We start from the raw sequence: 23,574 nt of genomic DNA, 5'->3' as shown, positions 1-23,574 counted from the left end.
CGCGCTGGGAGCCTGGCGGCCCAGCGAGCGGCGCCACTGCCTCGCTAACGGCGTCCTCGCTAGTCCCGGCTAGGTCACGACAATCTGTCAAAGCTACGAACCGACCCGGGGCGTGAGGCCAAAGGTGGGGGGACGTGGGGAGGCTAAGGAGGCTGCAGAGCGGGCTCCGGAGTCCTGGCAGCCTTGGGAGAGGTGGGAGATCGTAGCCAAGCAACCCTGGCTGGACCCCCGCTGACCGTCTTCGGAGTCCTGGCGCTCAGCCAAGTGTGCAGGGCTAGCTTGTGGACCCCCAGGGCCTCCTGCCCAAGCTTTGGCTGAACACGGGGTTTAGCCTCCACTCTCCCAGCTCCGATCACTACGCGGGGCCATTTCATGGGGTTTGCACCGCACCAGCCGCGAAGCCAGCACTATTGAAATGTAGCTCCGCCAAATGATCCCTTCCCTGTAAGGAGAAGGGACCAGAGCGTGCGCGGGTCCTCTGCAGCCATCGACGTCCCTGCTGAGTGGGCTTGGCTGCGGTGCCCCCTCCCCCCCCCCCCGATCGGGAGGAGGGCCCAGCGATGCGCTATGACCGTGCCGCCTCCATGTGGCTGCTGACGGCCCCGGGGGGAGCAGGCATGGGGCGCGGCCGCGCCTCCCTCCCACCCCTCCTCTCGGACGGCTGGCTAGGCGATGAGCAGACGTGAGGGGCCAGCCGGCCGCCCGGCTCTGCAGGACGCTGCCTGGCTCCTAGTTTGTCCACGCCCGGGGCAGGAGCGGCTGTGTAGTGGGCTCAGAGGCCGGGCGGACGAGCGCAAACCCCCGAATTCGCTATGGGGCACAACAGCAGCTGGGTGTCTCCGAACACCAGCCACCCGCGCAACACGTCGGGTGCAGAGGCTGGCGCCAACCGCAGCGGGTTCGGGGAGATGAGCGAGGCGCAGCTGTACCGCCAGTTTACTACCGCGGTTCAGGTTGTCATCTTCATTGGCTCGCTGCTCGGTAAGCCAACCCGCCGGGCCTCCAACGGGCCGGGCTTCCCCAGGACCCAGAGCCTCCGTGGGATGCGGGGTGCCTGGCCATGTGCGGAAAGTTAAAAGAGGTTTAAGTTAAGCGAGGGCGGTCATCTCCACCCTGGAGGTTGGACGCAGAAGAGTTGGGACAGGTCTTCTCTTGACAGGAGGATGGTACGAGTGCGGGGTTCTGGCGGATACCTGTCCAGACAGCCCTTGTCCAAGGCTTGGGGCTCAGAGCATCACCGCTTATCTTCCGGTGCCCCGGAGTATCGCTGCCTCTAGCTGTTGTTTACAAACAGGAGCAACGGTTCCGTGGGAATTTGTTGCTGATGAAGGAATGTTAAGTCTCCCAGTCAAAAATGTGTTTTTGTGCTACTATTTATTGCCTATATAAGATAATTATTTCTGAAAGGGCTTTGTTTCACGTGTGGGTTTCAGCTTGGTTCTTAGGAACAACGGCCGGGTGAAAAAAGAGTGTGTGAAGTTAAACTTTACGTTGCCTTCAGATAATTTTTACAATCTCCAAGTAAAACGAAACCCACTGTATTTCTCTGTGTTTTAAGTGAATAGCAGAGGCAGGAAAAAACAAAAGTCTCAAACCACGCACATTAGATCTCTTCCCTTGTTCAGAGAGGATTAAAAAGAAAATAAATAAATTGACCCAAAAGCGCCTCTCCTCCCACCCCCAGCCTCGTTTGTAGGGCACTAAATCGAGTTCAGAGAGCTGCAGGACCTAAGAAGGAAGGTTTACCTGTCCGTGGGATTTCTCTGTGCGATGGCTAGTAAAATGTGCGTGGGCTATTGTGCGAGTCACCTCTACTTCCCCCTACTCCTGAGTGATACTTGTCTTTAGGGTTACTCTTTAAAAGATGAACGGTACGATCAATACTGCTCTCCACTGATGTTGGGCAAGCATAGGAGATGTTAGGAAACAGCCCCGAGCATTTATAAGAACGTGAAAAGATCACAGTTTATGTGTGGATGTTGTGGAGAAGAGAAGCAAAGTTTCGAAGTCGGAATAAATTATATTTCCTAGACACTTGGGGATTTCCATGGAAACCAAGATATCTGAGACATTAAAAGACTATATTTGGAACAAATGTTAATGTTTGGAATTTCCCTTCATACTTTCTCCAATTGTCATCATTCTAGACCATTCTGTTGTAATCGTTGTCCTCCACTTTTTGTCATGAGGGCATTTTCAGGTGTCGATGTCAGTGCGGCTCTGTCTAGGATGTGTGTTTTCAAGTGGACTGTTAAATGCACATATTTACAAAATAAAACCCTATGTTCCAAAAATTTCCAAGATTCATTTAACAATAGCTATTGCTTCACTTAAGATGTATGTTAGTGGGAAAGGCAGGAAAAAATGACTCTGGGTCATATACACCCCTCTCTCATGTTATATATATGCATACATGAATAGTTTTCCTCCATGGCAACTTTGGTGTTGAGAGACATTTTTCTCCCATGGGTTGAATCTAAAAAGTTAAGGTAGAAGATAGTGTAGCTGTAAAAGACATAGTGAACAGTAGCTATTTAAATGTTATTTCTGGTATCTCTCTGTATTTTTCTGTTTTCCGTTCTTGCGTTGTTTGGGAACTCCTAGGTAAATCTGCTCTTATTTCAGTTCTTGCCCACACAGGACTTATGAGTGACATGCAAAACTGCCTCCATGGATGTCTCGAAAAAAGATTCATTTCTCCTTGACTTTGGATATGCCGGACCGGACCTACAAATCCCATTTGCTCTATTTTCAGAAAATATAGATAGCATTTTATGTCTCCTTAAAAACATAGCTGAATGGTAATATTGTTGTGTGAACTTATTCCTCATGGGTGTTCTTGATTCATTGTTTTAGAATGATAAGATCCATTCAAATGTATCTACATACATGCAGGTTTTCTGGAAATGCCAGTTGAGTCTCAGCACTTAAGGTCCAATGCTATGTCCAGTTCCATGCAAGGCAAGTAAACTTGGGGATATAGCTCCCCAAGTCCACAAATAGAGCAAAGTCATAGATTAGAAGCAGGAGGAAGTAAAGTCGGGGGAGGATAATGTGCTTCCTAATGATAGATTAACTATGACTTAGTGTGCTTACTGCTCATCCCCAAACATAGGCAAATCAGTTGTTCTTTACTTTTTTTTTTTTTTTTTTTAAACAAATACAAACACTTTGCATGTCCTCCAAATAGACTTTTCTTGCTTAGGCTTCCAGAGACTCATTAGTATGTGAGAATACTTTTCTTGCACTGCTGCCTTACAGAACTTTTAACAGTTTTTCATGCACTGTAACTGGAAAAATGTCCCAGGAACTTGGAATAACGGTAGTTTCTCAATGTTATTAACTGTGCTGAAATGACTCAAAAATGCTCAACCTTTTGGGGATCTGAGTAAATGAGAGCTTTTCAGCTTTTTTTATACAAAATCTTGGGATACCTTCAGGTACATGAAAATTTCTGGAAGAGAGTCAAATAATTCAGGTCCTGTAATAGGTGGATTATACCACTTCTATAGAGTGGCATGACAAATCAAAAACTCAGAAAGATTTGGAGACACCATTTCCAGTAAGTTAGAAATCCGAGGGCGGAGTGGCACACTTCTTTAATCCCAGCACTCAGAAGACAGAGGCAGGCAGATCTCTGAGTTCCAGGCCAGACTGGTTTACAGAAGTAGTTCTATGACATCCAGAGCTACTCAGAGAAACCCTGTTTTGAAAAACAAACAAACAAACAAACAAACAAACAAACACATACAAAACTGAACTCAGCCGGTTGTGGTGGCACACACCTTTAATCCCAGCACTCAGAGAGGCAGAGTGGGTGGGTTGATGTGAATTCGAGGCCAGCCTGGTGTACAAATCAAGTCCAGGTCAGCCAAAGCTACACAAAGAAACCCAGTCTCAAAAACAACAACAAAACAAACAACAGCAGCAACAACAAACCCCTGAACTCCACAGGACTGATCTTTTTTGTTTTTTCCCAGTCTCCTTGGATTTACAATGAAAATACCCACAAAGCTACATACATTTCTGTTTGTTGCTTTGACTTAGAAAGGTCAGTAGTTATGACTGACTATTACCGCTAAGCTACTCCTACATAGATCGCTTTAGTCACCACTACAAACAATAGCCAGCATGTAAGTATTCTACACTGAAATCTATCTTCAAGTGTTTTAAAATACAGAGATCAGCCTTTCTTTCTCCTGCCAAGCCAACGTGTATATATGGTTCTCATTTTTAAGCTGCCCTCTTTTCCCAACTGTTATGGACTGAGTATTTGCTGGGCACCCACAGCCTCCTGCATCCGTATGCTGCAGATTATGACCCTTGTGGGATGGTCTTTAGGGAGTGGGCCTTTTGGAGGAAGTCTAGGTGAGATTGGGTTTAGTGCCAAAGAGCTCACAGACTTGGTCTCTTTATCTTGTGAAGATGTAGCAGGAAGGCAGCCATCCACAAGTCACAATGTGGGCCTTCCTCATAACCTGCCCACAGTGCATCTGATCTGGGACTGTTAGAAATAAGTACTTGGGAGGCAGAGGCAGGGGGATAGCTGTGAGTTCGCGGCCACCCTAGTCTATAAAGTGAGTCTAGGACAGCCAAACCCTGTCTACAAAAACAAAAACAAAAACAACACAAACAAACAAAAGGAAAAAAACCGTGCAAGCCACCCAGTCGATGCATTTGTTTGTTTGTTAATAGCAGCCTGTACAGGTTTACAATACTTACAATGGTGTATAGTGAATCATTGTGAAACCCATGGCCACCAAGTAAAAGTTCTCTGTCATGTTTTGTCTTATTCTTTAACAGGCTCTTTCACTGAACCTGCAGGTAGGCTGTTGGTCAGGAAGTCCCAGCTAGCTTTCTGTCTCTGTCCCCCACATCACTAGGATTGCAGCATGGCCTTTTATATGTGTGCTGGCATCTGAACTCAGGTCCTCGTGCTTGCAGAGTAAGTACTCTTACCCACTGAGCCATCTCTATGGCCCTAAAGTATTTATTATAAAGGAAAGGCAGGGAGAAGGCACATTCAGCTCAGTTAGGTAGAGTGCTTGCCTACCATGTAAGAGACCATTGGTTTGATTTAACAGTGGGGATGGGGCGAGGGGAGAAAGGGAGGAAGAAAGGAAGGGAGGGAGGAAGGGAATGGGATGTTGAATCTGTTCAACAGAGAAATGAAATATATAAATACCATTTGGCCTCATGCTTGTTTTTTATTAATCTTCAAGCAAAATCACATGGCATACAAGCAATGTTCATGATTCTTGATAGAGACATAGCCTTGTACCTTTGATATTAGCTAGATAATTCTTAGACTTTCCTAGTTAAATGTTTGACAGGTGATGTATTACACTAGCTTGTGCTCATAACTCATAATTATACAGAAAAAATTTTAGTTAACCATAATTACAGACAATAGTGATATAATACCAGCTATCTTATATCTATCTAGTGGTGGCATTTCTGTTTTGGCATGTCTAGAAACCTATACAGACTACATTAAAAAAAAAAAAAGGTATCCTAATCAGGTGTGGTGATACACAGCTGTAATCCCAGCAGTTGGGAGGTAGAGGCAGGAAGATCAGGAACTCAATGCCAGCCTTAGCACCATAGTGTGAGTTCAAGGCCAGACTGAGCTGCACGAGAACCTGTTTCAACTCACTGGGCTGCACTAACCGGGCCAGTGAGCCTCAGGGGCCTCCTTGCTTTCACATCATGAGCTCTGGAGTTACAAGTATCTACCACCATGCTTGACATTTTTATGTGGGCTCTGAGAATTGAACTCAGGCCCGTGTGTTGGCAAGCATTTTGCTGACAGAGATAGCCCCCAGGCTCTCTTTTTCTGTCTTTCTTTAATTTTGTAAAGTTAGAATACAAAATAATGATCGTTTTGTGTTTCTCTAGTATGTCAGGCACGGGAGATCAAGCTGAAGGAAAGGCGGAAACCCCTTGCTGTTCGCAGCTTGCTTATGTACAATACATCTTTCCACTTTCCCAGTCTTCTTGGAAATTTAATTCTCTGCTGAAAACCATTAAGAAAACACAGCATTTAAGATAAAATGTGTATGCTACAGAATTCACCCACTTGGTGGTTTTTAGTATACTCCAAGAGCTGGGCAATCTCATCATTATTGAATTTGGGAACATTTTTAATGCTCCACAAAGAACATGTGCCCATTAACAATTATGCCCACCCCCCTCAATACCCTGAGTTGTAGTAGCCACTAATCTGTTTATGTCTCTGTGGGTTTCCTGTTATAGACATTTCATATATCTGAAATCAAATATGTTATCTCTTAGGACTGGCTTCTTTTCTTTATGATATTTTTTATTGTATTTTAGGTTTCATTCGTACTGTAGAGTGTATCAGAACTTCATTACTATTATTTATTCTGTCCTTCTGGTTCTGGGAATTGAACTTAAGGCCGCCTGCATGCTAGCAAGTTCTCTACTATTGAAATGCATTCCTTCTCACTCTTTATTAAAAAGTTGTTGGATTGGGGCCACCAGGACACTTGCCACCGAGCCTAATGACCTGAATAGAAGAAGGAGAGAAAATGTCCTTGTATATTGTCCTTTAACCTCTACACGTGTGCTGTGGCTTGCACATGCCTGCATGCACAGATACTGTATGTAGTTGTGTATTTATCTGTTTGAATAAGCAAACGTAAAAATTGCTGAGTAATAACTCATAGCATGGACTTAGTAGATTTTGTGTATCCACTCATCGTTTGATGGTCGTTTGGGTTACTCACCTCTTGCCTACTATGACTAATGCTGCTTGATGTAAATATCCAATATGTAAGTTTTTGAGAGGACATGTTTTCCTTAGAACGGAATAAATGGGTCATAGGAGAACTCTGTGGTTACCCTTTTTAAGAACTGCCAAATTGTTTTCCTGAGTGTCTGCAGAATTCTTCGTTCTCACTGGAATTGTATTTGAGGGTTCTAGTTTCTTTACATTTTTGTCGCTATGTGTTATAATTTGTCGTTTTCTGTGCATTCACATTTTGGTGCGTAGGAGGTGGCGTCTCTCGGTGCTTCACAGTAGATTTCTCTAATAGCTAATGGTATTAAGCATCTTTTCCTGTGCTCATTACCCATTTGGGTGTCTTCTTTTAGCAGCATCTATTCAGATCCTCTGTCTTTTTCGTTGAATTGTGAGTTGTGTAAACAGTCGGGACACCAAACCCTTACGTGACCTGCCAACATTCCTCCCACTCTGTGTTGTCTGTGCTTCACTTGGTTGTTGCCAAAGTCAGAAGCTGAAGAATAAGTGTGAAGCACATTGAGGACAAAAAGTGGAATGGCTGCCGTACTTGGTGCCAGATGGCCTCAACCAGATTTAAATTGCTATAAAATGGCCTGGTGAGATTTGGTTGGAATAAAACTTCGGTGAGATTATAGAAAATTGGCAGTGGAATGGGAAAAGAAGGCACAGTAGTGGTATGTACACCTTTTGTGTCTCTGTGACCATACTCCATGATAGAAACCACTCAAGGTGGGGGTGGCGGCAGGAGCTTTGCCCTGGCTCACAGTTTTTAGAGGGTTCCAAGCCATTATGATGGCAGGAGTGTGCGGTGCAGACTTTTAATATCATGGCAGACTAGAGGGAGCATGACAGAAACCAGAGGCTGGGCATAACCTTCAAAAGTCTGTCCCTTTTTGTCGGCTAGACTTTGCCTCCCAAAGTTTTTTAAACCTCCTAGAATAGCTCCGCTAGCTGGGAAGCAATTGTTCAACATACATGTTTATGTGGGACATTTCAGAGTTAGATGGAAACCTCCCATGCCTGGCCTCCAATGGCTCATAGTCATCTCACGACAAGACATGCACCTAGTCCAATGTCCCTAAAGTCTTAATAGTTCCAATACTGCTAAGACATGCATGTCTAAAGTCTCTACTGACATTCGAGATGGTCTCTTGTGAGCCCCTATAGCATTCTGGCAGACAGTGACACACAATTCCTATTCTAAAAAGGAGGAATGAGGGTATAGGTGAGACCAAAGAAAGGAAAAGTCATTAGAATAGCATGAGCAGCTCCATATTGGGAGCATATGGTGTCATGATAGATACTCTAAAGGCTTGGGTTGCATCTCCTCTGTAGCTGTGTCACGTAATTTTATTTATTTATTTATTTGGTTTTTCAAGACAGGGTTTCTCTGTGTAGCCTTGGCTGTCTAAACTAACTTTGTAGACCAGGCTGGCCTCGAACTCACAGCGATCCACCTACCTTTGCCTCCCGAGTGCTGGGATTAAAGGCGTGCGCCACCACCACCTGGCTGATAACACTATCTTTTTAATGTGTGACTTTCAAAGTTTATTTGTATGTGAGTACCTGATTGTCTGTTTGTGTGCCACATGTGTGCAGGTGCCTGTGTAGACCAGATGAGGGTGTTGGAACCCCCAAGAACTGGAGTTACAGGCTGTTGGGAGCAACCCCAAATGGGTGCTGGGAACTGGTGGGGAAACTCAAGTCCTCTGCAAGGGCAGCAAGTGTTCTTAACTCCAAGTGTAGGTTTACAGCCTGGAGCCTCTGATGGGTGGGGCCTTGCTCGTTCTTGAAATGCCCACATCTTTCCTGTAGTTGTAGTGCAACGTGTTTGGTTTCTTGCAGCCCTTGGGTTAGTTGGAGAGCCCACAACTTGAATGGAGCAAACTTAACTTCTCAAGGGAGACACAGAGCAAGCCTGAGATTGGGGTGAGAGATTTGCTACCCAAAATACTTAAAAACTCAGTTTTAATCTTTGTGCTTGAACTAGTAATGGTTACGTGGTTGGCTGTTCCCAGGATCCCTCTTTAAGCTTAGATCCATGAGTAACTGTTGAACCGAATTGTTCAACCATGATTTGTGTACGTTTGGTTCTCTTAAAATCTCACTGTAGGCTAGAGTATTGCTAAGAGTTAAAAGAAGACGAAGAATTATAAACAAAAACTTTCTCACCAGGCATGGTGGCGCACACCTTTAATCCCAGCACTTGGGAGGCAGAGGCAGGCGGATCGCTGTGAGTTCGAGGCCAGCCTGGGCTACAAGGCAAGTCCGGGACATCCAGGGCTATCACACAGAGAAACCCTGTCTTGAAAAACAAAACAAAGGAAAAAACAAACCAACAAACCAAAACAAAAAAACCCATCACAAAACCAAAAAACAAAAAAAACTTTCTCAACACAGTTTAAGGTTTGGGCAGAAGTCAAGAAGCCAGGTGGGAGTCCTGAGCCTTTCCCTTTATTACTATGCCAGTTGAAAATACGAAACAGTAACCCTCCCTTAGCACACACAGGCTTTTCTTGATAACCTTATACTGGAAACTAGAGTAATTATCTCTCAGGATTTGTTCTCTCTCTCTCTCTCCCCCCCCCCCCCCTCTCCTCTCTCCTCTCTCTGTCATGGCTTAGGCACTTTTGACTTATCTGTCAACATGGTAACCATTGAACAAGAAAACTTGCACATGGGGCTTCCTAGTTCATGGGACAACGCATGTTATATCACTCAGTCGTCATAGTAACCACGTGAGATGGCACAAGGGCTGGTTTCTGTTTTTCTTTTCTAACTAAATCTTTTCCCTGCAATATAGTACAAACCCTGCAGTTTCAACAGGTAGCTGGAGCATGCCTGCTGGAGAGAGTAGGACTGTGTTAGCTTTCTGTCACTGTCACAAAATTCTCGAGGTTTTCAGTCTTATATGGACGGAAGGTTAATTTTGGGTCCTGGTTTTAGTTTGTGGTTGGTTGGCTCTATGGTTTGGGCCTTGCAGTAAGGCTGAACAGCACAGCAGAACATGCAGTGAAGCAAAGCTGCCCACCTGACAGCACCCAGGAATCAGGAGAAAGGAGATGTTGGGGTTCCATTATCTTCTTCTAGGCTACACTCCAGGACCTAACTTTGTTTCTCTAGGCCTTGTCTCCTGAAGAATCTGTTCCCGCCTGACAGGGGCTGCAGGATGGGTGCCAAAGCTTCAAGTTGTGGGCCTTCAGGGGTCTTCTAGATCCAAACTACACTAAGATCCTGTTGTCCAAAGAAAAGTCATATAGTAGAGAAAAATGCTTGCTTTTTTCAAGAATTCTCATGCTTTACAGAAGGGAGCCCAGTCTTGGCAAACAAAGCACGCAATAGGCATTAGACAGAAAACAACTTCAGGATTGTAATTTTCTATCGTTATCTTCTGTGAAAGCCCCTCAACAGTTCTCTTGTCTAGCTCCACTCTAAGCCCTGGGAGAGAGAATGTGCCAGCCTTGCTGATCCTCCTAGAGCCTGTTTCCTTGTCCTTGGTGATTGAGTCAGGGCTGACATGGGACGCATGCTTTATCTTTCAGATTAATCAGGATGCTGAATGTGACGTCATTGGTAGAGAGGCCCTCCTTCTCCAAGGGTTTGCTAAGTAGTCCATCGGAAGCTGGAAGTTGTCTGCTTAGGATATGAGGCTAGAGGGAGAAGCAGATGTAAGGATAAGATGGGGAGAGAGAGGAAAACCTGGATGCAAAGAGCAGCAAGGGAGACGGAATGGATGAGCGCTGATACTGTGTGATTCCCCAGAGCTCTGGAGCCTAATTCTATCTCTGTATTTTCCAGTTACACAACCCCTCAAACCACAAATCGTTTTTAAAACATAAACTTGAGTTGAGTCACAATAAAAATGTCAGAAGTAGCATTATTCTTATCCCTAATTTGGATTAAAAAAAAAAAAAACTCAGAGGGTTTAGTGGCTAGTTCAGTAGCATATTTTAATAGGCAGTAAGTATTTTAATAGCCAGTAAGATCCTCTGAGGTGGGAAATACATGCCTTTCAAGAGCAGCATTTGAAACCCAGAGCCTTGAGAACCCAGCAGGGACCAGAGATGCTCCAGCAGATGGGGATGTGCTTACAGGCTCTGAGGACTGTCACGTCCAGAGGAGGACAAGGTCAGATAGAGAAGGTCATGTTCGGGCTCTGAGGGTCATGAACCCGGGGATGTGGTGATGCTAGAAGCTGTGGGGCTGGCAAGCGTTTCATGGCTGTGTAGTAGCAGAGGCCTAGAACGATTCATTGGGTCAGGAAATGTTTTAGCTACAGTCTGAGACCAGCACGCAGCCTCTCATGTTTTAGTCTTCATTTAAACACCTACTTTTACTCATCAGCCTTTCAAACATAAATAATATCGATAGTTCATATAAAAACCCAATAATGAGGAAGGAAAGCCTCGCTACATTAGAAAAAGAAATTGTTGTCGTCAGATGTAGCTCCCCAGAGTGCCTCTGGGTTGGATGGAGGCCGCCTTCTGCATTCCTTAGTGTTTCTAGCCCCTCAAAATCACAACCCTCACTGTAGTCCTTCCAGGGCATCTGCAGGACATTCTGGACATGTGTGTGGCGGGGGAGCATGCTGCCTCGTGTCTTCTGCTTCCCATGGCCAAGTCACTTCTGTGAGGCTGAAACGAGTACTGTCAGCTGATCTGTGCCCAGGGCTTGGCAGGGGAGTGAGAGCTCTGCTGACAGGAGATCCAGCCATCCAAGCTCCGAGAGGAATCTGGGCCAGACTCTTCACTGGATTGTTGGGTTCAGCAGACGGTACCAAGGCAGAGAGCGAGTGACAGCACACACGGGCTGCACCAGCGTCTGGCTTCTTTGCTACACCAAGTTCAGTCCCATGGAAAACTGTTGCTGGATGTTTTCACTGCCATGGAGATCCGCTGGTTGGTTTCCACAGCTTGTCTGTCTGCCTCCTCTCTCTGTCCATTCTTTTAATGCACAACCCAGGCTGGTCTTGAATTCTTGCTCTTCCTGCTTCTGCCTAACTCACCATCATGACTGCCTGCCATTTTTGAAATTGCAGTTCAAATGTCAAGGGGCTTCTCCTGTCACACTTCCCCCACTTCTGTCATACTGGCCTATTTGTAGAAATTGCAACTCTAGAAATGATTGTGCTACGGTAGGGTATTACCGTGTTCTGTGTGAGGACAGGGACTTGGCTGCGAGCATCGCTGTGTCTCTGATGTCTAGAATCTTGTCTAGCACACGGTTAATATTCACTAGTGAGTGATTTGAAAGGCTTGAAGATGAACAGTTAATTAACTGCTTTCCGGGTCTGCATGAGACCTAGGAACCTGTGGGACTGATAATGAAGTTTGCACAGCCGTGAATCAGCCACATGTAGCCATGTCCAGTGGACTGAAATAATGCCTTCTAAAGTTGTCCATGTGGAAAGATGGCAGCTCTCTTGATAGGAAACCATAAGGAGAGAATCTAAGGCTTGATTTAAGTTAGAATGAATGTTACATTAAAATGTATCTGTTTGGCCTAGGAAGCCAATAACTGACAGAAAAAGACTGAAAGGTAATTCAAAGCTGCAAGCACTTCACTGGGCAGAATCTAAACTGCTACTTTTAAACAATAAACTAAAGTAATCTACTCTAATCCTCATAACCTACATATATCCCAAGCATTTGCCAATCTGATCCTTGGCGGTTTCTCTCCTCCAACTCTCCTGGCAACTGTCAACCATCAACTGTCAACTCTCAGCCCCTTCCCCTCTCCAGGAAGTCCCGCCTTCCACTTCCTGTCCTACCTAGCTCATTAGCTAAACAAATGAATCATTACATCTGGAGTCTTCAGGATCTTAGGGAAGACTGGAAGTATTGCTAGAGGTATTCTGAAGTAGTGACTACAGATGCTGTCGCCGGGAGTCAGCTGACATTTGGCTGTTTCTTCAGGCACACATGGCCCCTAGGTGTGTGGGGTTAGAGTGGGCTCTTGTGTTTCTGTCTAGTATTAGGAAACCACCTCCACCTGTCTACTAGGGAAGCTTAGTAGTGGGAAGGGGAGTCAAATAAGAACCCCCAAATAGTAGACTATCATCACTCTAGTGAAGGCAGCCAGCAAATGTTAGAATGAAAGCCTGAGTTTTGCTTGATGAATGTAGATCTTAGAAATGAGTTGGATGGAACATCACCTATCGGTGAAATGTGTGTCTGACTAAGGCTGTTTGTCATTTGTTCCATCCACTTGTGCATACATAGCTCTCAGCCTTAAAAAAAAAAAAACAAAAAAACAAAAAACAAAAAAACACCTGATTTTACTTAGACACAGTCATAGATTCCTACCCAGTTGTAGGCAGCTGGGCATGGTGGTGCATACTTGTGACCCTAGGAGAACTGTGAATTTTAGTCAAAAAATCCCAAACCAAACGGAAATCCGACAAATAGTAATAAGATAACATGGAGGGGGGATGTCACAAGGGCTCCTCTGGTTGTACGTTTATAGCCACCCCCACTTCTCCCCTAATCCCTGCCATCCCTGTCTTTGGCCACTAGTCTTTTCTCCATTTTTACATTTCAATAACATTATATAAATGAATGATATCCTACATAACCTTTTGCAACTGGCCTTTAAAAAAAACTCAGTTTAATTTTGGAAAAAATTTCAAATTATTCTGGGTATCAATAATTTCTTTTTATTTTGATTCCACTTATGTGATTTTTTTTTTTGGATGAAAGTATAGACAACCATCCGTACTTTCCTGGCCATTCCTAAACCACACACTCTCTGTGTGCTGTCAGATGAAAGTGCCAAATACCAAACTCCATTTAAAGTGACAGGCTCTCCCCTTTGTGAAGTCCCTAATCCGGACCTGTTGCTTGGGGGAAGGCTGAGGCTGGACAATGAAGTCTCATCTGCTTCCTTCTTCACCTCAAGCCTCTGGCTAGGATTTTTTGGTTTTTGGCTGGGGTTTGTGGCAAAGGAGTGAATAAGGGAAGGAGATACAGATGGCAGAGAAACTTCTATCACTGATGCTGTTGTAAGTAGTAGTTCCATGGTCTCCAGGTTGTCACCTGTGTCCTCGATGGTAGTGATGCCTCTATTGTGCTCTCTGCTTGTAAGTGCTGTTGACCCTGGCTAACTCTGCCCGCCCCCCACTGCCAAGGTTATAGATGTGCATGGGGTATTACATGAGTCTGGGTATCTGAATGTGTGTCATGTTTGTGCAGCAAGTACCCTGAACCACTGAGTTATCTCTCCAGCCCTGAAATCTGCATATCCCCTCCCAAAGATTCATGTTTAATTATGTGAGTGCATGTGTGCATCTGTATATGGGTGCGTGTATGTGTGTGTGTGTGTGTGTGTGTGTGTGTGTATGCGTGTGCGCGCGTGCTCTCCCATGGAAGCCAGAAAAGGACATCAGATCTGCCGGAACTGGAGTTACAACTGGTTCTGAGCCAGCTCATGTGGGTTCTGGATACTGAACCTGGTCCTCTGCAAGAGCAGTAAACACTACTAAGCTCTAAGCCCCCTGTCCGCTCTGACGTCTGACTTTGCAATGCCCCCATTGAACCTAGCACCTTAGTCAAATGTCCTCTTTCTTGTCACACAGCAAAATGTGAATTTACAAAAAGGCGTTCCGCCTGCTTAAAATGGACCGTGCCTGCTTACACCCTATGAGACAGCTTTGTTGAAGCCGTCCATACCCTTCTTTGACATCAGCATCCGATTTTGTTGGGAGAATTTTGAAGCTCTCTCATAGAAGTCTCTAGGGCTACCTGTCATTGCTTCAAATTCTGGAGCTGAGACACTAACTATCCTTTAAAGGGGCCCCACAAATGGCATGGCCACTGAGTACTTTACGGCAACTGGTCTGATCTTTCTGTAGCGTTTCTTCCCCCTCCCCGCCCCCGTCTCCCCATTTGTGTGTTTCCATTCACAAACTCCAAGCTATAATCATAGAACCTTTACAAAGGTTACAGTTTTCACCTCACAGCTTCCAGAATGATGAATAATAATGTCTCATTAAAAAAAAAACAAAAACAAAAACAAAAACCGATCCTGTGAGATGACCTCTAGTGGACCCAATATATCATCAACAGAAACTTTCAGGCCATCCTGCCTTCTCCAAAGTTCAGATAATTTATGACTTGTTCCAAATAAGGTAATTGGAGAGTGCCTTATATTAAGAATGACTGTGTGTTTTCTGGAGCCAGGGTGTTTGAGGACACTTCTGCCTTGTGTGCCTTAAAGGGTAAGTGCTATTGACTCCCTGGTTCCCCCAGCATCCCTGTGTGCACTCATTTGCACCTTTAATTACAGCTGCTTTTTGTTGGGACCTACTGTGCAGTTTCTTCGGACCAGAAACACGTTTTGAGACTGCTAAGTGGAAAGGAAAGAGTAACCCTCCAAAGTCTATGTGAGTGTGAATCTAATTTCCAGGAACACAGAGTTCAATAGAGACTCACGCAGAGACAAAATAATCAAATTTCAGTTCCTAACCCCTCTCATCGATTGACAAGAATAGCATCTTTTATGTTTGTCCTGTTGTTTCTGTGGCTCGCTCCCAAGACTGACGATCGTTAGCAGCAATGAATCTACCAATGATCAGAGTCCGAAAACGAAGCCTTCTGTGCGCTATGGGAAAGGAAGGGGGAGGGGCTGGAGGGCCAACTGCCTGTTTCTTTGTGGAATGTTGCCCTTGTTAGGACTGGGTGGGACTTTGCTCTGAAGAGCACCCAGTTGTTTTTCTTGTCAGTAACAAATCGATGGGCTCTAGTCGCCGAGGACCACACTAGGTGAGATAGGTGAGAGGAAGGGTGAAGTCTGGCCTGGCCCTGTTGCCGAGCCAGATGGATGCTTGGTAAAGCTCGTGTGTGTGTGTGTGTGTGTGTGTGTGTGTGTGTGTGTGTGTGTGTGTGTGTGTGTGTGTGATTGTCACCACAAGGCTGAGATTCTTGGACTCGGGGAGCCCTGGGTCCTGTCCCTAGCCCCATATAAAGCGAGTGTGGTTCTGCTCTAGTCCCAGAAATTAGGAGGAGGAGGAGGAGGAGGAGGAGGAGGAGGCTGGAGGATCGGAAAGTCAAAGTCATCCCATTGCTACATTGAGAGTTTGAGGCCCGTGTGGGATACGTGACAGTGTCTCAAAAAAGAAGATAAAAATGAACCACCTGTTAAAATTGCAGGTTCCTGAATGTTGCTGGACACTCTAGATGCTTCGTGCTGACTGAGGGATGGATGTCTGACCAATTGGCCAGAAATTTCTCAGGTGGCAGGTAGGAATCAGGGTCACCCCCACCCCCAGGATATAGCACTGAGAGCCAAACTATGAGGCCAAATGTCTAGAGACCGGAAGAGAGAAGGTTGGTTATTTTAATATACTGAAGTCATTAGAAAGCCTTCGTCCACTTCAGGGCAGAGCATCGTCTGTAGCCAACTTTCTCTTGCAAAAAATCTGAGAAGGGGAGGAAGGAGAAAGTCAGTTTAGAGTAACCGGTGCCAGTTTTACTCTTTTTTTTTTTTTTTAATATTGGTGTGCATACACACCAGAGGCCAACCTTGGTGTCCTTCCTCAGGAGCCATCTGCCTGATTTTTTAAAAACAGTATCTCATTGGTACCGGGGGTTAGGCTGGTTGGCCAAGGAACCTCAGAGGTTACACGGCAACTTTACTGACTTTTAATTGATGTAAAACTTAAATTTAGCTGGGTGTGGTGGCGCACGCCTTTAATTCCAGCACTCAGGAGGCAGAGGCAGGTGGATCTCTTGAGTTCTCTAGGCCAACTTGATCTACAAAGAGTTCCAGGATAGCCAGGGCTGTTACACAGAGAAACCCTGTCTCAAAAAACAAAACAAAACAAAACAAAACAAAACAAAACAAAACACACACACACACAAAAACTCAACAAAAACAAAACAACCCCCCAAAAAAACCCCAAAACAAACAACAATCCTCCCCCCAAAAAACAAAACCAAAACAACCCTTAAATTTAACCACAATATTTGTTGTTTTTATTTTGAGACAGTGTTTCGCTGTGTAGAAACCCAGCGCTTTACTTTCTTTGTGCATCCTTAATGAGCAGCATTACTTAAAGGCTGAGGTGAATATAAGAAAAACAGAGAGACTCTAATATTACTGGGCAGGACCCTTCAGAACTTTATGGATGAGATCACCGAGTTCCTAATCCTGTTCCTGCTAACTATCTCTGTGATAGTCCCCGTGCTGTAAATAATCATTAAATTACTTATTTAAAAAGCAGGAAGGGAGTTCTGACGTTTGTTTTTTTATGGTGAATCATTTTATGAATGTTGTGTTGGGTGATGTGACTGTCTTTCCATTACTTTGGGTGCCCTTGGAACCTCAAGTGTCAGCTCGGATGGCAGATGGGCTATCGGGCTGTCAGACACGCGGTGGAACTACCTGAAGCAGTTCCAATTCCAAAACATACACTGGAAAATCGAAAATCCGTAGATTTAAAAAAAAAAAAAAAAGATTAACAAAACTTTAATTGATGTAGAAATTCAAACTTCAGACCATGTACCATCCAAACAGCACCACATAGGGGATCTGGTCACATGTGTTTCACCCCATGGGGTCTGGTCACATGTGTTTCACCCCATGGGGTCTGGTCACATGTGTTTTACCCTATGGGGTCTGGTCACATGTGTTCTGGATTCTTCACCCCTTGAAACAGTTCAATCAAATTTATTTCCACCTTTTTCTGGGACTGTGGCCAAAGATTGTTTTCAGCTGGGCACAAAAGAGGCTGGAGAGGGCAAGTGGGCGATCAGAAAGAGCAATTAAAGGCTATTTGGCTTTGGGGAGAATTGTGGCTGACTTAGCACACAAATCTGTTGTTGGAGCATAGGCAGCCAGGGAGCAGGTGGGCAGCCTTGAAAGTACATTCTCTGAGATTTGCCTTGTTTATTAGGCCTTTTTCCTCTTGGTATCAAGCACCTTTAGTTTTGATTCCAGAACCTTTGTGTATCACCACAGGACACAAATGCAAAGGCTGTCCCCTTTGAATCTCAACCAGAGTCTCAGGGTGTGCGGAACTTGGCTTACCTGAATTTACACGTCATCCTGTTGAAGTGTGCTAGTGTTAACTTGTTGACCCATTGAGTTAAATATTTATGGAGTCTTTATTTCATGTGCTGTTGTTAAACGCTTCTCTTTCGCCAGCCTTGTCTTTATCAAATTTAGGAGGTCAGATTAGCGCTTTAATTATTTTTTAACCTAAATTTAATCACAACTTTGTTGTTGTTTTGAGATGAGGTTTTCTGTGTAGCTCTGGCTGTCCTGGAACTCGAGCTGTAGACCAGGCTGGCCTTGAACTCACAGAAATCCACCTGCCTCTGCCTCCCAAGTGTACCACTACACTGGGCAAATCATAACATCTTAATTGTTTTAACAACCTATTATTTTTTTGGGGAAAGGAAGGATCTGATTACCCCATGTAACAGTATTGCTCCCAGTGAGCCTTCTATGTATCTTTTATGTCTTCATTTAAATGATTATTTTAAAAATCATTTAGTGGTCAGAGAACAAGATTACCTCTCCAGGTTGATTTTAATTCATCAGTCATAATCTTCTGGGAATAACTGTGAAAGTAATTATGAATACACAGAGTAGACCTATCATCTGGCCCATAGAGATTTATCTTGTTTACAAAAGCATTCTGATTCATCTTGTCAGAGGCATCACTGAATGCCTGTTGTCCTATGTCTGCTGTGTTTCTTAGACTTACTGGTGTAGAAGGTGAGGGTGTGATGTGGCTTATTCTCAGCACAGTCACATTTGCTCCTCATGATTATGCATGTTTTCCCGCCACACATCTGTAGTAGTGTCAGGCTGACCGGTATGAATGCTGTTCTATTTTTTCTTCCTTCTCCTTTCCCTGTCTTTGGCCTTTTGGTTCTATTTGTGCTTTCCACAGTTCCTCGAAGCTCTCCAGAGTTGGTGTGCAATCCGTGTCACATTTCAGTGCATAGGAAATCTCCTAAGTGAAGATTCTGACCCAGGAGGTCTGGGGTACCATACTTCCAGCATTCTTTTAGGTAATGTTGACGCTGAGTGCACAGATATGTGAACTCTGAGCGTCTAGGAGCTAGAAGACTTGGTGTTCCAGACAAAAGTCTAAACGAAGTATCCCTCTAGAAAATGAAGAAGGGTCTCCAGTGGGTGATGCCTCCTCCTAGTGTGTGTGTGTGTGTGTGTGTGTGTGTGTGTGTGTGTGTGTGTGTGTGTTTGCATGGCTTCAGGTGCATGTGGAGGTCAGAGGTCTCCTTTAATCAGCTTCCACTTAATTTATTTAAGTGGGGTCTCTTGTTGAACTTGGAACTCACCCATAGTCTAGCTAGACAGCTTGTCCTGGGGATCCTTTGTCTCTGCCTCCACCTACCATGCCTGTATGGCTTTATATAGGTCCTGAGGATTCTAATACTGGTCCTCACATTTTATCCGGTAGTCGCTCTCCACAGTGTCAACACTCTTAGTGTATGTGGATGAAGCAGGTCTTTGTCTTTCAACTTGGTACCTTCCTCATCCACTCTTCTTCAAGGTGGCTTGCTCCTGCTGGATGCTCGGCCCCTTGCCCCTGCCTCCACAGTGCCTTTCTCTTTCTTCCATTCATACTTGATCTTGGAAGAAAAGCCCTACTGCTCGCGCTAGTTTTACCCCTTTCTGATTCCTCTTCAGCCCACCACTCTGAACACGCCACTCTTCTCTTTAAAAGCTTTCCCTGCCTCCCTACTCTCTTTAGCTCTTGATAATGACATCCCTAATGGGGCTCCTGCTTCTCTCTCCAGCCTGCGCCTTACACAGCAGGAGTTTCACACTCTGTTTCATTCTTAGAACACGCCAGTCTGGTCATTCTCCTTGCTGCCATGCCTTAGCGTCTCTTGTTCCCCTGTCCATAAAAGGCCCCCCTCCCCCCCCCCCCGCCTTAATCACTTGACTAACTCCTCTCATTCTTTGTATATTTCTTTCACTCTTTCATTCCTATTGCTAAGGGTTTGCCTCGAGTCTCAAAAGAGACTCTGAACAGTAAGTTTTTGAAGAGTTTTAGAACTGTTAAGACCATGGGAGACTGGCGAAGTTTGGAGTAAATGCTTTTTGCCTTGTGAGGTGCCCGTGGCCCTTGAGGGTAGGGCTAGAATATTACAGTTTGGCTCTGAAGTGTTCCCTGCAGGACTCTCATCTGAAACACTTAGTCTCTGGCTGGTAGTACTTATAGCAATGGAAGTTTCTATCTCTGCTTGTATTTATTACTTGCATAATTCAAGAACAACTAAAAGGAGGTCTCGTGCGCTCCCTATCTAGGCTGCAGCTGTAACGGGAGGGTTACGGTGAAAGAGGTGTTATCTCAGCTTCATAAATGGCTTAAAGGGTACTGAGCCACTCTGTAAAATCACCATAAATCTTACTTTAAATGAAGGAGGATTTAGCCATCTCTCTGTAAATGCTGAGAAAGAAGAACGATTTTAAGTTAGTTTATCACTGTATGACTTACGCTAGCTTGCCTACACAATATATATTCCCTTCTTGGGAGTGGATTAATACAGTTTCCCCAGATGTGAATATATTCAGCGTGTCTGTAGAAATACCGATGGATGGGAAGCTTGGCACTTCGGTATCATGCAGCACTGGCTGCCCCTCATCACTTAGCTGGCTTTCAGAGCGGTCGCAGACATCACTGAACTACCTTGGCTTTCTCAACAGAAATGGAGACTAGAGGAAGAGAGCTGAGAGCTTCCTGAGAGGGTGCAGATGTTGAGGCCGGGTGAGTGATTAAGGGGACCACTCAGCTTGCAGTGTAGAGGCGCAGGGAGCTGAAATAAATTAAGACCCAGAGAAACTAGGCTGTGGCCAAAGGAAATTTTTTTGATAAAATTTGAAAATATTTTCCATAGCTGTGGTCATGATCCCGAGGCAACAAATGCAATTTGCTGTCAGATGCGTTGCCATGGCACTTGCTGATCAGAGGAAGGGTAGTGAGAGGAGAGACTGAGGCCAATCAGACCTCAAACTTTATGTGCTGAGAGGCCTTCTGCATAAGCAATACCCATAGGTCTTAATCCCCTGAACACAATAGGCGTTTAATATGTGCATATAGGACAAAATATTTACAATCCAGTAAAGGGACTACCTATGATTTATAATGAGGTTTTAGGCCCTCCTGTGTCTCATAGTGACCCAGATTCCTGTGATGCTGAGACAGACGTGTAGAAAGGAATTGCCAGCTTTGTTACAATGCCACAAGTATTGTTATAACATCTTCCCTCCTCCCCCCCTGCCCCCCCCCCCCCCGGACATGGAGCTGCTGCTGAATTATGCTCCAGCTGGAATGCCTGGAGTGGGAACTCAGCCTCTTCGCTTGTGACTGATTTCCTGGGTCCGTATTGCTCTTCAGCATCAGTTCAGACTGAACCCAGCCTCCAGTAAGTGGTACCAGAATACCGAAGAGCCACAGCCAGGGCCGGAGGAGGTATTTTGAATTGTGAAACTTTCTAGTCATAATAGTTTGTTTTGTGAAAGAGCACTCGGCCATGCCAAAGCAGTTCTTCTTTTGAGGATAATGTTCCTGGGATAAAAATAGTCCTTTACACAAGACCATTGTAGGCAGTGGCTGAAGGGTTCTGGAATCAGAAGGCTTTAGGGTTAAATCCTGGCTCTGCCATTTATTGACATTTTATCCTTGGGTCAGCTTCTATTTTTAAAAAGCAACGTTTCTTTTTTAAAAAAATTGCAATAAATAAGGCAGGGGCTAGAGAGATGGCTTAGTGGGTAAGGCTGTTTTCCATGCAAGCCAAAGGATCTGAGTTTGAATCTCCACCTCCCATGCAAAAGCTGTGCATGGCTCTGTATCTCTGGGGCTTCAGTGTTTGAAGGCAGAGAAGGGTGGATTCTAGAAGCTTGTTGGCTAGAGAGCTAGCCTAGCCAAAACAGTGAGCTTTGGGATCATTGAGAGGCCCTGTTCCCCAAAGTAAGGTTTGGTAGGCAGACATAGTGGTGCATGTCTTTAATCCTAGAACTCAGGAGGCAGAGGCCTCCTGTTCAGGGCCAGACTGGTCTACATAATGAGTTCAAGCCAGCCAGGAATAGATGGTGAGACCCTGTCACAATCAATCAACCAATCAATAAATGTAGGGATTGATAGACAACTGACCATCCTCTTTTTGCTCCTGAGTACATCATGTGCAGATCATACACACATACACAATAAATAGTAATAAATAAATAAGGAAATAATGAAAAATTTCATCTTGTTTTTTTTTTTTTTTCCATTTCCAGCATTCTTTTGTGCATAGCAGGACTGCATTCATTTTCTAGGATTATAGCACCAAACCGTCCCACCCTGAATGGTCTAAAACATCAGACATTTGTTCTTTCAGCCTTGAGAGGCTAGAACTCTAAAGTCAGGGTGTGAGTAGAGCTGGCTTCTTCTGGGAGCTCTGAGGGGAGTGCTCTGCCTTGTGGCTTGTGCCATCCTTGGCCTTCCTGGAGCTGGGCCCCTCCCTTTTCTGCTTCCATGGTCACACGGCCTTCTTCCTGAGCTCTCTCCTGCCATGTGTGTTCCTTCCTATAAGAACACCACACATGAGTACCCATCAATCCACCCCTCCCACTAAACCATATTCATTTAGTAAATGCATCAGGAAAGAATAGAACAGCTTCCCCCGTACTCTACTTTCACCTCACCTTAAGGTAAGGACATCTGTAAAGACTTCACTCTTAAGTAAGACTGACTTCACGCTTGAAGTGGGAGGGGTCAGGCAGAAGAGGAGTTAGGACTTGAATGTAAACTTTTTGAGAGACACAGCTGAACCTCTTCAATGGTGAACTCACCAAGTTCACATAGAAACTCATGCTCTCATTCTCTCCCCTCCTTTCCCCTCTGCTCCGTTCTGTTTTCCTCTCCTCCCCCCACCCCTTCTCTCTCCTCCCCTCTCCTCCCCTCCCCTTCTCTCTCCTCTCCTCTCTCTTCTTTCTGGGATGGGGGTCTCACGTAGTCCAAGCTGACCTCAAGCTAGCATCTCAGTGGAGGATGACCTTGGGCCCCTGATCCCACCTCTCCTATTCCTTCTGTAACACTTTACTAAACAATGATGCCTGAGTTAAGTTCCTACAATACTTTGTTAACCGGAGAAAGCTGCAGGGCTCACAGTTCTGTTCGGGGGTGCGAAGCAGGGATTATGGGGGGTGGGTAGGACTGTTGTTTCGATTCTCTTTGGAATTGCAGAGCCCCGAACCTTATAGTGTTAGGAGTGCGGATCATGTGGGACAAGGACAGGAACTGAAGAGCCGAGGGGACAATGTTCTTGCTTAGGGTTCCAGTCACCTAATAATATAGACGTGATTGTGGGTCATGGACCATTATATACTTCATTTAAAGTTCCCGTTAAGAGTGGATAGGCTCTAACAATTGAGTTGTAATCTGAATAAATTAATAAAATTTAAAAAAAAAGAGTGGATAGAGTGGATAGGCTTGTGGAAGTCTAAGATTAGGAAGCCCACATGCTCAGGAAAGTCAGGACAAGGATTTAATGAGGCTCCTGATGGTAGGACATTCGAGAGAAGCATGACTCAGACACTTAGGGAGGAAAGGTGCTTTTTCCTTTACGAGTTTTGGTTCTCAGCTGAGGCTCTTGTAGGGTAAGGCAGACTAGTAAGAGAAGAATAAATGGATCCATATTCATAGGTATGTCTCAGTCTTAGTTAGGGTTTGGTTTTGTTTTTGTTTTTTGTTTTTTGTTTGCTGTGAAGAGAGAAGAGACTCCATGATCAAGTTGCCTTGATCAAGGCACTTCATTCGGGGCTGGCTTACAGTTTCCGAGGAAAATAATGAG

General features: G+C 44.9%; 1 protein-coding gene across 1 annotated transcript in view; it reads left to right on the top strand.

Moving 5' to 3' along the window:
• Positions 1 to 533: 533 nt before the first annotated feature.
• The window catches only part of Gpr176 (G protein-coupled receptor 176), an 85,271-nt gene continuing 62,230 nt past the window's right edge, over positions 534 to 23,574 (top strand). Inside the window, exon 1 of the mRNA XM_051144367.1 lies at positions 534 to 981. Within this exon, the coding sequence (XP_051000324.1) occupies positions 813 to 981 (169 nt within the window). The 5' untranslated portion in view covers positions 534 to 812. The remainder of the gene's footprint in view (positions 982 to 23,574) is intronic.

Source organism: Acomys russatus, chromosome 4, assembly GCF_903995435.1.
Source record: "Acomys russatus chromosome 4, mAcoRus1.1, whole genome shotgun sequence".
Taxonomy (NCBI): domain Eukaryota; kingdom Metazoa; phylum Chordata; class Mammalia; order Rodentia; family Muridae; genus Acomys; species Acomys russatus.
Note: the sequence above shows the minus strand (reverse complement) of the source record. Positions and strands in the feature narration are given on the sequence as shown.